This window comes from Arachis hypogaea, chromosome 6 (assembly GCF_003086295.3).
Source record: "Arachis hypogaea cultivar Tifrunner chromosome 6, arahy.Tifrunner.gnm2.J5K5, whole genome shotgun sequence".
Taxonomy (NCBI): Eukaryota; Viridiplantae; Streptophyta; class Magnoliopsida; order Fabales; family Fabaceae; genus Arachis; species Arachis hypogaea.
The window spans coordinates 110,592,979-110,608,687 of NC_092041.1; the positions used below are offsets into that span (position 1 = coordinate 110,592,979).

The 15,709-nt window shown below is 36.6% G+C and overlaps 1 protein-coding gene and 1 long non-coding RNA gene across 3 annotated transcripts; one reads left to right on the forward strand and one right to left on the reverse strand.

Moving 5' to 3' along the window:
• Window positions 1–301: 301 nt before the first annotated feature.
• LOC112754170 (uncharacterized) lies at window positions 302–4,178 on the reverse strand. The gene is made up of 4 exons (XR_003814564.2): window positions 3,362–4,178; window positions 3,215–3,282; window positions 2,990–3,134; window positions 302–423 (listed from the first exon to the last, which is right to left on the reverse strand). It is a non-coding gene; the product is annotated as an uncharacterized lncRNA (long non-coding RNA).
• Window positions 4,179–7,860: 3,682 nt separating this feature from the next.
• Window positions 7,861–15,670, forward strand: LOC112755672 (carbon catabolite repressor protein 4 homolog 6). 2 transcript variants are annotated; one of them, XM_029294000.2, is made up of 17 exons: window positions 7,864–8,080; window positions 8,166–8,625; window positions 9,242–9,408; window positions 9,755–9,820; window positions 10,314–10,366; window positions 10,886–10,967; window positions 11,113–11,144; window positions 11,731–11,812; window positions 12,531–12,623; window positions 12,719–12,751; window positions 12,837–12,925; window positions 13,023–13,315; window positions 13,419–13,934; window positions 14,031–14,212; window positions 14,426–14,511; window positions 14,753–14,837; window positions 15,193–15,670. In XM_029294000.2, exons 1-17 carry the CDS (start codon window positions 7,970–7,972, stop codon window positions 15,271–15,273), a joined length of 2,511 nt encoding a protein of 836 aa, XP_029149833.1. In that variant the 5' UTR covers window positions 7,864–7,969; the 3' UTR covers window positions 15,274–15,670. The 2 variants fall into 2 exon arrangements, with proteins under 2 accessions (XP_025659701.1, XP_029149833.1); XM_025803916.3 differs by having other exon boundaries at window positions 7,861–8,080; window positions 13,419–14,212.
• The last annotated feature ends 39 nt before the right edge of the window (window positions 15,671–15,709 follow it).

Sequence of the window (15,709 nt, forward strand, 5' to 3'; positions counted from 1 at the left end):
CAGTGTTGCTATAATATTCTGCACGCCTAATATCTTTCAAAAAGCTGTAACACCCTAACTACCAAAGTTAACGCTTTCGGCTGCGCCACTCTGATAGCTCGGACATTACGACGACTTTTATACTATTTAATACTAAAATATGAGCCTGTTTAAAACTTTAAACCGCAATACCGCTCCCAAAGATACTTTCGTTCGATAACGTACATCCATAAATACCATACAACTTACAAAAACTCATAAAGAGTACATCCATATATATATACATATATATAAATAATATTACAAACATAATCCAATACAATTCCTATCCCTCTTACAGATTATATCAAGATAAAGGCGAGGGTACAATAAACCATAACTAAAACAATATAGAGCATCACAACAACAATTAAATAAGCTCTTCGTAACTTCTGCGCCCATATCCTGAAAGGGGAAAAATGTAGGGGGGTGAGAACATCATCCTCGAAAGGGTTCTCAGTAGAGGGTTTTTGGGAATTACTGTAATAGGATACGTGAAGATAAACCGTACCAGTGATTAATAACCATCTTATGCCTCTTTTCAAAAACAACCGTTTACAATAAAAGAGAAATCTGAAATCCTTTTTCTGAAAGAAGAAACTGTTCATTTAAACAATATTCAAAAGCATTTCAGAAGGTTTATCTATGCTGAACCAAATTAGCCTTTCACGCATTTCCAAACCATAACCACAATACCGAAACCAACCATCGGTCCATCTCAATTCAACCACGACCCTAGGCCCAAACAATCCAACCAACAACCAATCACCACAATCCAACAGAGTCCCAGATGCAAACACAGGAAGGAAGTTCAAGCACAAACAAACAGTTATTACAAGTAGAACAGTTAGCAATTAATCACATAGGCAAACCAAGTATAATATGCACACCCAACCAATGTCACACAAATGCATATGATGCATGCCTGTCCCTAGTGGCTGATGATATCATCTGTCGGTTATAGAGCCAACCCGACAAGTCCTGGTAGCTAACCATTGGACTGTCCCTCTGTCGTGCATCCCCAACTCGAGTTATACTCATCATAAACTTGATCATAATCATGATCCATATCCATCACCCTCACTGGTGAATATTTATCCATCACCATCACTGGTGAATATTTATGGGGGCGAGCTCATCCGGGGCTTTCACAGTGCCCGGCCACACTTACGACATAGGGTCAATAGAGTATCAAGTCTCAACCTGGAGCACGTGGTGGCTAGCCACTGCTACTACCCAGGGAAACTCGTATCTCAGATAGTGGAAGTGCAACATTCACATTTATCAATGATTCAGCATAAACATGCAATCAATCTCATCCATGGATCAACATCCATCTCAGCCATCCGGCTCACGGTTCATTCTAGAACCAGCCAATATTCATATCATACACAGCCATTCCGGCTCACGGTTCAATCCAGAACCAATCAATATGTATAAACATACACAGCCATTCCGGCTCACAACAAAACAGCACTTCCACCATTCAACATCATTAAATTCATAAAGTCGGCATTTAAGCCATAAATCATTTCCTCAATTCATTTCACTTTGAAATCGAGTTTCCACTCTTTTCAGCCTTGGCTTTAAAGATCTCATTTCTCAAATCATTTTAGGCTCATAAGCCACTTTTACTCAAGGTAAATTCCCCTTTGAAAACAATGCCACTCTCGGCATCCTCTTTCCAAACTTCCATAACCATGGCAAGTTAAAGATTCTTTTTGGAAACACTCAAAATCATCCATTCAACAATGGGATTTTATAACAAAGTTTCTCGGCAGAGTCCCAAGTCTTTAGGGGAGAATAACATATCTCATTTCGCCAAAATCATTTAAAATCATTAAAACATTGGCTTTCTGATTTGAGTAAGAAAATAGGATCTAAGCCAAACCGAGTCACGTAACCTTTACTTCTTTCAAAACCATTTCCTTTACTTAAACAAAACCGGCTTCAATTCCATAATTAAATCTGAAGCGTTTCAAACTGATAAGAGAATCATTTTTGTTGTGTTAAACTAGAGTTCAAAAGATACTTTGAATCTTATTTAAAACGTCAAAATAATGAGGCTCATCAATCGAAATCCAATTCCTTTTAAAATCACGAAAACTCTCCCAAGGGACAATCTTTGTGTTTAATAGAGAAAAACATAAACCCGTTTTACCTTTTAAAACAGCCTCAAAGCAAAATTCTCTTTCAAATGACTTGTACCCAAAGACATACTGTTCTTCTTGGAAAATAAGGATAAATCATGATTCTCTTTTCAATAATTCTTTCAAAGCATAACTTCATTGCTTTCTTAATTGTTCTAAGTAAAGGTAATAAAAGAAGCCATAATTTCACAATCCTCAAAATAGATAGGAAAGGCATTAAACTCAAAATTCCCCAATTAACATTTCAAATAAGGACTCGGATTCTATAGAAATTTCGGCAGCACCTCCCCTAAAACTTGGACTTTTGCCACCCGTTTCGGGTCCCAACTAAACCGTTTCTCATTCCTTTTCAACAGCTCAAAACCATAAATCAATTCAAAAGCAAGCTAAATCCAACAGTCGCCTCAGTGGCATATCTCAAGGAAGCCATTTCAAAAATCAACTCAATATCAACCGATTTAACTCATTTCCAAAGCTTTAAAGAATCGGTTCAGCAATAAATCATTTATCAAAACCAAATCAATTAAAGCAACACAGGCTGAATTTCAAGAGTATTCTATCTTCCACATCATCAAAATAATTGACTCAATTCAAACCAATCCTCAACGGATTAAACTCATTTCAAATCTTTAAAGAATCAATTTCAAACATTACATTTCACAAGCCACACAACAATTCGGCCAAACCAACATCCATAATCATTCGAGTCAATCAAATAATACATAAGGCAGATACAATCACCAAATACACAATATCTCACATCAGTACCCATATGTAATAATTCCAATACATAAAGCATAGTTTTTGGAAAGCGCCCCTACCTCAAAACGCAATTCCATAACCCAAACGCGTCACAGAGTCCTTCCCGCCTCAACCCGAAGTCGACAATCAAAGTCCCGGCTTCGCGTGTTTTTTCTCAAAAGTAGAAACAGCCTCAATGCCACATATAAGCTCAGTTACTACTTCCTAACACATCATTATCGCGAAAATCTTAAAACTCATAATCTGAAAACAAATGGCGAGGATTCCGAGATAAAAACACTTACTGAAATAAAAGGAATGGCACAGCAGCCTCCGCAACACTTATGCGACACGCAATCATCAGAACTCGAACCTACATTACCAAGCCTCAAGGTCTTTAACCAAACACAACCGGACGCTAAAGCAGGGTTTCCGAAACGTGAGATACTCACTGAATTACCAAACGAAACAACAGCAACAGTAAGAACGATTATAGCAGCAGCGGGAAAAAGGCCTTCTCCACCACCTTGGTCCGTGATTCCAGCGGCGGCAGCGGCAAGGAATTTACAATAATCACCTCATCCCATACAAACAATTTCAGTGACATGCTCCAAGGTAGAAATAAACTGGCAGAACAAGGAATCAGAAATAGGGCAAGGCTCACCAAATCAGTAGCGGTTCTAACGGTAGCTTCCGACGGCAGTGGCGGCGGCAGCTCAGCAGCGTCGCCCTTCCCCTGCGCGCCCACGCGCGCTCCCTCTTTCTCGCATCGGGCTCCTGCGTCGCATCCCTCACGTTCGCAGTTCTGGTTTCGGCGTGGCTCAACCCAGAACCCGAATGGAGCACAGCAGAAGTGACGGCCATGGGTGACAGTGACGCGAGCTCCGATGGTGGCAGGAAGTGATGGCGGCTGAGCGCGGTGGCTACCCCCTCACGGCGCGTCTCTCTCTCGCGCGACTGGCGACGGCGGCGAGGTGTGAAGCAACGCCCTTTCCTCCTCTTCGCGGCGACTCAATCTGCAACAATAGCAGCGCCGTTGGAGGACATGGAAGCAGCGGCGGCCGAACAAGAACGTGATGAGGCTGAGGACGAATGGCAGTGACGAGCGCTGGACGCGATCTGGGCACGGCGTCGAGGTGACCGGCGACAGTAGCGCGGCTCGTCGCTCCCCTGTTCGCAGTTCTGCTCCATCTCCCCCTTTCTTCTTTGCTTCAGATACTGTGTGTGGTGTTTGGGTTAGAGGGACTGCACAGCTGCTGCTGTGTCTTAGGGGAGAGGGCAGCTGAATTAGGGTTTCAGTGGCTAAGTGTTGCTTTTGGTGAGGTGTGTGTGAAAGTTAGGGTTAGGGGCAAATTGGTAATTTCACATAAAATTGGGAATAATATAGTAATTGAAACCCAAATTAAATCCAACACAATTTGTACATTGAAAATACTATTTGCTCATCAATTTCACAAATTATTTTCAATAAAATGCCCAAATCTAAAAATTAGAAATAATCTACTTAATTTCTTCATTTTCCAAAATAGCAGTAATAATATTTAAAGTATTATTCAACTAATCCAAATCATATAAAATCCTTATTATTTCATAACTATCAACCTTATACTTTAAATATAGAAAATAATCCAATAATTATAAAATTGGATAATAATCATAACTCGTCTCAAATTCGATAAATCAAAACTTGCCTTAATTATCTTTAATAAAACAGTTTCTGAAATTAAGGCTATAAATAACCATAGGATTGAGACTTGATCATAATAAGACTTTTCAAAGGTTCTGGGTCTTACATCCTACCCACCTTATAAAAATTTTCGCCCTCGAAAATTGATACAAAATGAAAGAAATTCCATAACAGTTCACCCTTGAACACATTTAAGGAATAAGCAAAAATATCTCAAAATATAATCATATATACAATTTTCAAATACTTTGATTGTCATAAGCATAAGGAGGCAAAGGTAGGAGCATGGTCGCAAAGCAAACATTACCAGATAGGCTCAATGCAAAAGATAACATGGGTCAATCATGTGATAGTAGGGCAAGGCATCAAAAGCTATAAAACAGGATGGAGTTAAAACGATGTGCTCAATATCCGCACACTAATCTCATATCGACCTCAAAGTTTCAACTTTCCAACTCCATCAAGCACTTTACAATCCCATACTCAATCACAAGCCTTACAACCACAAACCCGTTCGCAAGGAACAAAATGCCCACAACTCATACGTTGCACACCTACCGCTTCAACTTCCGTATACACATCACATCTTAAAGAACTAACGTATCGCGTTACTACGCCTACAAGTCGCACGTGATACCAAAACAATTCTCGAGTCTACTCAGAAGAATATGAGATCTTAGAAAGGAGAGACGGATGTCAAAGACAATAGTCATAGATTTGAAAGAATATATCCAATCCCAGATAAACATGGATGTTCAAGCAATAAAGTTTGCTAGACATAATTCAATTGACAACTTCAAAGATAACCCTTAGATCAAAGAAGTTCAATAGGATCAACAAGAAGATAACCAGCGCATCAGCTTGAAACAAACTCAAACTGAGTCGATGAAGTATGAGGTTTACAAAAGAGAATATCTCAAACCCAAGGCAAAGCTCACAAAACTCAAGGGCATGATTAAAAATACTTCTGAATACATTGTTCTTAAAAGAATCGAAAACTTGCAGGAAAATCACCTCGCAGTCTAAAAGAAAAGTTAAGCAACAAATGTCCTTCAAGAGAGTAACAAAAGCATAAATGTGGCTTTACTTCAATACAATTCCATGTTGAAGTAGATTTTGTAGAGTTCCAAAAACAAATGCACACAACTTTGGCTAAGAGCTAAAATATTTCCTCAAATATTTTAGAAAGATAATTAAATGCACAACTTAACCAAAAGCAGTTCATAAAAACTCGGAAATAATCAGATGCTTGTTCGAAATTCTCAAAATTTCATATTCAAACAAGCCTGTATAACATTTATAGCAAGTACGAAAGAGGAAGTTAAACTTTTTTTTTTTTTAGAAAAGAAACTCCGAGATAAAAATTTGCTTACAATCTGGTAAGGAAATAAGTGGTGCGTTACAAACAAACCGGTTTCCACTAAACAAGGAAACTTTCCAAAACCTCATTTAAAATAGCGCATGCCGATTTTTAAATTAACTTCATCAATATTGAACAATGGTTTCAATCTAAATCAAGAAACAGAAAATAAATTCCGTTTAAAACTTCTTACAAGAGAATTCAAAACTTCTTTAAAAAGTCCAAAACAATACTCCAAAAGTGTTCTTGAAATCTCCATCTCAGAAGAACATTCAAGAAGTTTAAGATGTACTAAAAAGGAGTCAAGCCTTGCAAGAAAGGATCTTAAATTAGAGTAGTTCAAACAAGATCCACTAAGCATGAAATATCAAACAAGTTTTAAATTGATCCAAAAGAATACAAAAGTCACAGAAAAGACAACTCAATCATTTGTAATTCTTCAATGATAAATCTTTAACTAAAAACTCTTGTAGAGATAATGGGAGAATAAACAATGTACTATCCTGAAACGAATCAAACTGACCCACATAAGGATGAGATTCACAAGAGGGGACAAACCAAGATCAATGGTAATGTTCACAAGATGTAAAAGATTGGTTAAAAACAGAATCACGTATGACATTCATAGAGGTGAAAAGCTTAAGAAGGAACCAGTCCGTTCATAAGAAGAAGCTATGAATCCAACATTTTCAAAAGAACAACAATGGCATAAACTATGTAGTATGCTAAACCAAACTCAATTCAAAATAAGTTAAGTAAAGCTTATCAAACGAAACTCAACCGGAATGAAAGCGAAAAATTCTTTCTTTCCAGTATTTCAGAAAATATCCAAATACACAATCAAATAAAGATGTCCATTGGAACTATAGTAAAATTACTAGAAGGTCAAAATTTACTTTTAAAATAAGTACAATTGCGTAAACCAGTAAAAGTACAGGCAAAGTATTAGAAAGAAATAGTTGTTAAACTGTATAAATAATTTCAAAGTCTCATATATAGAAAAGCATATATCTAATCAACAGCAATTTATAAAATCTCAAAATTGGCTGTGATCACTGTCAAGTAAGAGAAAAACTGAATCAACAATTTCTCAAAGAATGGACTCAGAATCCGGAGTTAAAAGTCACAGCACATTAAGACAGGTTCAAGGCTATATCAAAGAATACTTGAATCAAGAAGAACTCAAACAGAGGAAGATAGATGCAACAAAGATCTTAAACCAGCATATGCACTTAAGGTCAAACAAGAATACATATGGATAGAGGAATAGAGTGAAGACATCAAATTACTCTTCAAAAGGTCTAGCAAATAAGAACTTCAAGTTAGGATATGAAAGAACATGTCAACTCGAACAGAATTCAAGACACACAACTGAATAGCCTCGAGAAGTAGTTTCCAACTTTTCCAAAACCCGCGAAAAAATGTCAAGGTTCTTTTAGTGTTTTGAAAATATAGAAGTGTCCTAAATTAGGTATTTCATCATAAAGACATTTTTTTAAAAAGACACTTCTATATTTTACATATATAAAAAGACATTTTTACATATATAAAAAGACATTTTTACATATATAAAAAGACATATTTAGAAAATATATTTATAAAGATACTTCTATTAAACACAGCCATAAAAAAGACATTTTTATTAGACACATCCACGAAAACACTTCCATAAAACACAATTATAAATAAGAGTTGGCAGAAGTTGACAGATATGCTGTTGGAACGTAGCGGGACCAATATTATATTATTTCAAACGTTTTTGTCACGATAGAAATTAAATTGAAAAAAAAAATTACAATATAAAAATTCAATTAAAAAAAATATAAGGACTTAATTGCAAATTTGGTAAATCTAGAGAGATTTATCTATATCTATATCTATATAGTAATTAAACTAAAAAAAATATTGGCTGAGCCACGTGTCATCCATTGAGCATGTTTCGAGGCTCCAGCTAGCAAACACTGCTTGCACCCTTCTCTACTCTCCTGTTTTTTTTTTTTCCTCTCTCCTACAATGAGACGCACTCCTTCGCCGAACCATCTGCTCGCCGCCGCCGTTGCCGCCGCCGACGCCACCTCAACAGCTGCCCTCACTACCACCTTAATTATGTCTTCGTGCCACCATGTGCAATCTCTCTCTCTCGTAATTACATAGTAAACAAAACATCAATGCGCTCTTTAATTCTAACTCTCTCTCTCTCTGTGTGCAGTACCGAGGACGTGGGAGAGGATTCTCCGGGCGCTCCTACTCCAGTGGGAGAGGACAGAACGTTACTGGCGACGATCACTTCCGGTCAGTACGCGACACCAATTTGGGAATCCGGCGAGGAGAGAGAGGAAGATTCTCGAACCAAACACCATCGCAGCAGCAGCAGCAGTATCAGAATCAGTCTTATCATAGGGTTCCTCCGCCGCCGCAGCTTCAGAATCAGTCTTATAATAGGGTTCCTCCGCCGCCTCAGCTTCAGTATCAGTCTTATAATAGGGCTCCTTCGCCGCCTCAGCTTCAAAACTGTCAATTTCGCCACCCTGCGCCGCAGTTTCGGCCACCGCCTCCGCAGTATGATCACCGCAGGCCAGCGTTTCGTCCGCTGCAGAATCTCCGCCCACGGCCCCCGGACTATCGAGAGTGGGAACTTGCAACAGCGCCGTCGCCTCCTCCTCATTGTGGTAACTTCATAATATTATGCAAGAAGTGATTTTGTGACTTTATTTGCAAGTTCAATTTTAGGGTTTAGGAAGAAGTGGTTCATGCTTGCAGAACCTGAATATGAATCTTGAGAAATGAGAAGGCAATTACTTACATTGAGATTAAAAAGAGAAGCTGCGTCAATCTGCAGAAAACTTTTTTTTTTCTCATTTGTAAGAAGTTATTGCGAAAGAAGCATAAGCAAGCATGTTAAAAAGTTTGTTTCTTCAGAAATCAAACCTTCAACAATTTCAAAGCATGGCACTTTTTAGCTTGTGATTTTGAGATGCAAATGTTATCTGAACCAACAAGTTTTGTTTTGAATCAAACACAAAGGAACGAGCATTGGAAGGTTCACTACTTTTATCTTTTGTTATGATTTAGGGCGGAGCTAAAAGCATGCCACAATAAAACAAAAAGTTTTTAAAAAATGAAAATTTGCAATGCTTTGACCGTTATTTGATGAGAGGAGAATTTATGTATTACTTTCCTGCACTTCGTTGCTCCTATAATATAACAATTTATTTTTCCTGTAATATCATCAGGCTAATATAACATATGTTTTTCTTTTCTCTAATCCTCCCATATGCTCGACAGAACGGTTTATAATTGTGTCCTATAATATATTGGCTGACTACCTTGCTTTGGACCACCGGAGTAAACTTTACTTCCACATACCACGACACATATTGGACTGGCAGTGGAGAAAGAAGAATCTAATTTTTGAGCTTGGTTTGTGGTCAGCTGATATCATGTGTTTACAGGTTATCATTCTGTTGTAACTTGTTTATTACACCGCAATGCTTACTGCTTACTGAATAACATTTTTGTGATCATATTCTTCTGTAAGATTTGATTCTTCTTCTGTAACAATTCTATGAACCACATATGTTTTACCTGGAAGTCACATGTTTTCATATAATTGTTGATGGCAGATATTGAGATTAACATTCCATCATATATTCAACATCTAATTCAAACAAGATTTGAAATTTCACTTACTACTGAATTTGTGTCTTTGGATCTTTTGTTCCTTCTGTCCTGCAAGCCTGCACTTGATATAGATTTAGAAACAGTATTAACTTCTGATTTCATATTTATCACTTCCAGGAGGTTGACAGATTTAATGAGTTGGCCGAGGAATTGAAGCTCAAGGGCTACAGTGGCTGCTGGAAGGTCGGTTAGAAGCTATTTGTCTTGAGCATTCATATTGTTAAACTTTTCTGTTCAATACAGCTTGTACCATTTCTTATAAGCATTGATTTGTTTCAGGATTTGCTTGTATGGTTTAGTTGAGGTTTCTTTTTTTATTTTTTACTTTTATAGATAATGTGATATTTTGTTTATAAATAGGTCACTCTCAAATTTGTCCTATGGGGTTCTATGATCATGTAGAGTACAAGTTCTGTTCTTAGATAGTTAAGACCAAAAGAAGTATGCTTCACTTGATAAGCATCCATGTTCCATTGCTTCATATCATTTAACTGATAGATTGACCAAGATTCTAAAATATGTCCAACATAGTTTTAAAATCAACAAGTTGTAACCAAGTAACCTGTGGTAGACTAACTTCAACATCATCATGTAATTATCCTTATTTTGATTTTTACACCATTTTTTCAAAATTCTGTGTATAAAGAAGTCTAACAGCATTTCAGTCTCCTTATAGATGCGTACAGGCAATCCAGTTGATGGATGTGCAATCTTTTGGCGAACATCAAGGTTCTGTACAGCTCTGCTTTGCAATAATGCTCTTCTTATTTTGTTTTTTGCTTCCCAAAGTTGTGTATGCTTCATTTTTTGTTAGGTTAATTTTTTGTCACTCATAATTATCTTTTGCAGTTCTTTTATTGGGTATACTTATGTAACCTTATTTGGCTCATAGTATACAACTTTATTAGCTCCAAATTTCAAATGGTATAGCCAAAATGCACTCCTAAATTGAAAGAGTGTGGGGTACTATGATGCATAATCTGGGGTCTTGCAGTATCAAACTATACACATTTTTCTATTATATAAGCCATTATCTCTGGTACACCTTAATTAATTGTATGCTTTGAGTATTTTCTGTTCTATTTTCTAGGGAGTTTTGATCTTGTTCCTTCTGATTCCAATGTCCATTTTGCACTTATTTAATGCCCCTTGATGTATGTGGGTTGGGCAGTGGGAAAGAGGATCCATCAATTTTATTTGTAATTTTCTTCATGTAGTAATTAATAATCACATTTATCCTGATTATAGGTTCAATTTGTTATATGAAGAATGCATTGAGTTTAATAAGCTGGGACTTAGAGATAATGTTGCACAGATATGTGTACTAGAGGTATATTGTATTCGCATTCTAGTTGTAATTGCTTTGCCTAGTTCAATTTCTGTTAAAACAAATTGAGAATCCTTATTTATCTTAAATGTTCACTCCTTTATTAATTTTCTTGTAATTCTTATTTGTATTCTACTCCTTTGAACAGTTCAAAACTCAAAATGGATCTGTCCCGTCAAGGTGATTTCCCCCTTTTTTGGCTACATGACTTTGAACTTTTCTCCTATTATATTTTTTGGTTTTTGAGTAAGTGGAAGTATCTCGAGTTCTATTTATACTGGAAGAAAGAGCCTTCAGCCTCCTATTTTTCGTTGGATATATACTAATCAATAGTTAAGGGAAAATGGATATTGCTCTCCTAATTTGATAATGTCACTCTTTACAAATTCATGCAAAAATGCTATTCGAAAAATCATGTGTGGAGTGGCATTATCGAAAATAGAAGTGGCAATATCATCAGCCTAGTTATGTTAAGTCTCAGCGGAGTTCAATATGTTGGTATTAGATATTCAAGTATGATAATTATGGCACTGTAGATTCCTTTGTATACGGTATACCAGTATACCACAGTAGTTTAATTTGTTGACTGAAGGTTATTTGACTTGAGCCTTAATCATATATCAAGATAAATACAAAGTTTATTCACTTGACTAGAGGCATTCATAACCTTGTGGATTTCCTTCTTTTGATATTTTTAGCTATTATTCATTTTTTTTAGGTTTATTTTTCTTTTTTATGTTTATAACATATTTGTAATATTCTACAGCACGAAAGGTTCAAGTAAAGTTGTGGTTTGTAACATTCATGTGCTTTATAATCCTAATAGAGGAGAAATTAAGCTTGGCCAGGTAACTACTGTTTGTTGCATAGGCTCTTATTCATTTATTAATTTCTATTATATCCAATAGTGTCATTTATTCTATGTAGCCAATCCTACCTAATGGGATAAGAAGTTGTTGCTACTGTTGTATTTAATTGTCTGAAACCTTGAAGTTCTAAATGTTTACCATGCTAGTTTCAGGATTGAACTTTCAGCCAATTAACTTTAATTTTCCATTTTATACCTTAAAATACTCTATTTTCCCGTCTTGATGAAGCCCTCCTTTTACGTGATAGTGTTCTGTTTTGGATGGATTACTACAGCAACAACTAATCCTTGTTCCTCTAAGTGGAGTCTGGACATCCAGCATATAGATTAAGACTGTCATGTCTTAAATCTTAGTGTGTTTTTTTTATAATGCCTCAAGCTATATTCATTTGTACCACCTATAGACCCATTAGTGTAAGCATCTCTTGCAATTATTCATTATCAAACTATCCTTCAGTCAATGCAAGCTAAGGTCCCTTAAACATGCAATTTAATGAAACAATGAATATGTGTGTCGTGTGAGCAGAACTGCTGTGAACACTGAAAAGTATATCCAATCTCATTTATCTCTGATTCAGTCTCTATTTGAACTTGTGATATCAGTTCTTCATAGCTGACTCTGCTAGCTGCTGCTTTGTTGAAAATATGATTCTAAATTCCTCTTGTATATGATTTCTCATCTATATATGCTTCAACAGGTCAGAGTGCTAATTGATAGGGCTAAAGCTGTTTCTGAACTCTGGAATAATGCTCCTGTTGTTATCTGTGGCGATTTTAATTGCACCCCTAAGGTGATTTTTTCTCTTATCTCTTCTCATTCATTGTCATTGTCATTTTGTATGGTGTTACAGGTTTTATGACATTAATATTCTTTATCTTGTCTCAGAGTCCTTTGTACAACTATATCTCAGAACAGAAGGTATATGCTTTAGTTCTTTACTGTATCCTGTGTTGATTACTGACACGGCCAAAACAACAAAAATGAGATCTTGATATTTTTGCAGTTAGATTTGTCTGGAATAGATAGGAATAAGGTATCAGGACAAGCTTCTGCTGTAATTTGTGCATCAAGATTTTATGGTCCTAATTCAAGGTAGGCTTTTATGTTTTTTTGTGTTTGTGATGAAACAAGTTGATCTTGCATTTCACGAGAAATATATGCTAAATCTTACAAAACAATGCTGTGACAGATCTGCTAATGGTTCAGTTCAGACCGCATCTAATGGGGGTGACAAGGAAGTTAATATTGAACAAAATAATTCTTTGTCAGACATGCAGAATCCAGATTCCAAGAGTAACAGTTCAGAGAATCAATTTTCTGACACTATTTCGCATATGCCTGATAAGTCTCTGACAAATGTGCAGCATGATAAGGAGAGTGATGCATATGCAAGAAGGGATGTACAGGATACTGCTGTTGATCATTGCAAGACTTTTGGTGAAATTGAAAACATTGAAGAGTCAAATCCTACTTATAGTGAAGGTATGATCCGCTTAAATCATTAATGATGAGATAATTGACATCTGTACTTTGACCTTAGCTCTTTATGCAATTCATTCTAATACAATTGGTTTGGGATGCACAGAACATGTATTGGATACTGTCCCAAGTTTAAATCAAGGAGCATCAAGTGAACATGTATCAGATGCCGTCACTACTTCAAAGCAAGAATCATCAAGCAAAATTTCCAGCTTACATTTTCCTGAAGGAAATGGAAAATTGGAGTCTGAATGCTCCTCGACGTCTCTCCAGGAAGATGATCATTCTTCCAGGGTCAATATAGATCTTGAGTCGACAAATATTCTCAATGAAGAAATTTGTTCAACTCCACTATCCAGCCAGAATCCAGTTTCTGATTCTTTTGAAGAACCTGATACTGGGTGCGGAGAAAGACCATCTGATGAGCTTCTCACCAATGACAAATTGAACAGCTCATCAACCTCTGTAGTAGTAGATAAATCACATCAATCCGCCAACATTGACTTTCCACTAGAAGAAAAACTAGAGAAATTGTTCTTTGATGAGGTAGATAAAACCATAGGCAATGAAAATATGGAAGATGACACGGCATTCATATCATCCTTTTATAACACTGAAGAAGGTGTGAGTCTTGATCTTGGTCCATCAATGAAATCAAATATTGAAAAATCATATGAGTTTGAGGAATCAGAATCTGCTTCCAACTTGCTGCTTGCAGAAAGCAATGAAGTGGATGGTGACTTGTCTTCAAGCTCAGCTTCTGAATATGTTAATGCTGAGAGAACCACTTACAACCCCTCATTTTGGACCCCAATGGACATAGAGACAGCAACAGGAAATTCAGAGTGCACATTCCTAGAGCATCCTTTACCACTCAGGAGCACATATACTGAAGCTATGGTAAATTCCAGACAAGGATTCTTACACAATTATATCTTATTTTATTTTCTGTCCATTCTTTTTTATATGATCAGCTGACTCATGCATTTCATATAATAGAAGCTTACCTTTCATATAATAGAAGCTCCCCACGTGTTGCATTTCCATATTTCTTCTAAACTTGCTCCTGTTTCATATTAACTTATTGTATTTGCACTTTTGTCATGCCTACAGGATTCTTCAGGGACCAGAGACCCCCATGGAGAGCCCCTGGTGACCAGTTATAATAGATGCTTTTTGGGCACTGTTGACTACATTTGGTAGGTGCTGATTGTGCTATAGTTTTACAACCACTGTTTTGCTTATTATATTCCGAATTCATAGCAATTGAAAAGTCTTATTGCGATATTCTTGCATATCAATACTTTCATTGCTGAGTTATGACATGAAAATTTCAGTATAAAGTAGCTGTCAACAAAATTGATTTTGCATTTTTTGCATGCGTTACTCTGGGCAAAAGCAGCTGATAGAAATATACATCTCTCCTGATCTGTTGTGTAGGCGGTCCGAAGGTTTGCAGACAACCAGAGTTCTCGCTCCAATACCTAAACATGCCATGGAATGGACTCCTGGATTTCCAACAAAGGTAACAAAACTGTGGTTTTTTGTGAAAATTTGCAGGTTGATAGGTTTATTTATGGCCTTTATTACAAGTCTTCTTGAATTAAGATTCAATATGAATTATGTTCAGTTTATGACTAGCCACGCCCTTTCAGTATCAGTAGTTTTAGCCTGTCTGGGTGGGTGGTGCACTAATACCTGTTTATCAAGGCCCTGTTTCAGCACATTACATTTACATATGACCAAAAATGATTATAGTTGAGATGGACTCCCCTTATCGATAATAAGATACTTAATTGATTGCCCTGATCTTGCATATTGTGGCTTGGAATGTATACCTTGACTTCTAATATTTTTTCTACTTTTCATTCTGTACATAGAAATGGGGTAGTGATCACATTGCCTTGGCTTCAGAATTGGCAATCTTAAAAGATGGTACCCAAGTCCGCAATGATGTTTAATGGCACTTTGATTCGCCCACCCGGGAGCTTTTTGCTATTCTGACATCAGAAGTGGTTCTAAGTCGGGCAAAATTTTCCACTCTCGGCCAATTGTTCTTACACAAAGGCAGAGACGAATGGCAGCCTTATTTATTTCTTGGGGTAAAATTTATGTATTAAGTATATCGATGATCAAGTTAATGTTGTACATCTTAAATGAGTTGCATGATTTTGATAATATTGAGTTGTTAGGCAATAAGTTGAAATGGAAGGAGCTAATATTTTGTAAGATTTATTTTTGTTGGTGAAATGAATGTGCCACATAATCACATCGTATGGACTAAATTGCATGATTACTACAATGTGATCAAATGGAAGGATTGCGGGGCTTGTTCTCCTGATCTCATTACTCCTTTCAGATTGTGTTATTTCATGTTCTCTATATAGCAAAACAGAT

Excerpts from the sequence above, each read along its gene's own strand:
- LOC112755672 (XM_025803916.3), top strand. The coding sequence starts at position 7,970 with ATGAGACGCACTCCTTCGCCGAACCATCTGCTCGCCGCCGCCGTTGCC. Across the intron at positions 8,081-8,165 it reads TTATGTCTTCGTGCCACCAT|TACCGAGGACGTGGGAGAGG; the intron begins GTGCAATCTCTC and ends CTCTGTGTGCAG. Across the intron at positions 11,813-12,530 it reads GAGAAATTAAGCTTGGCCAG|GTCAGAGTGCTAATTGATAG; the intron begins GTAACTACTGTT and ends ATGCTTCAACAG.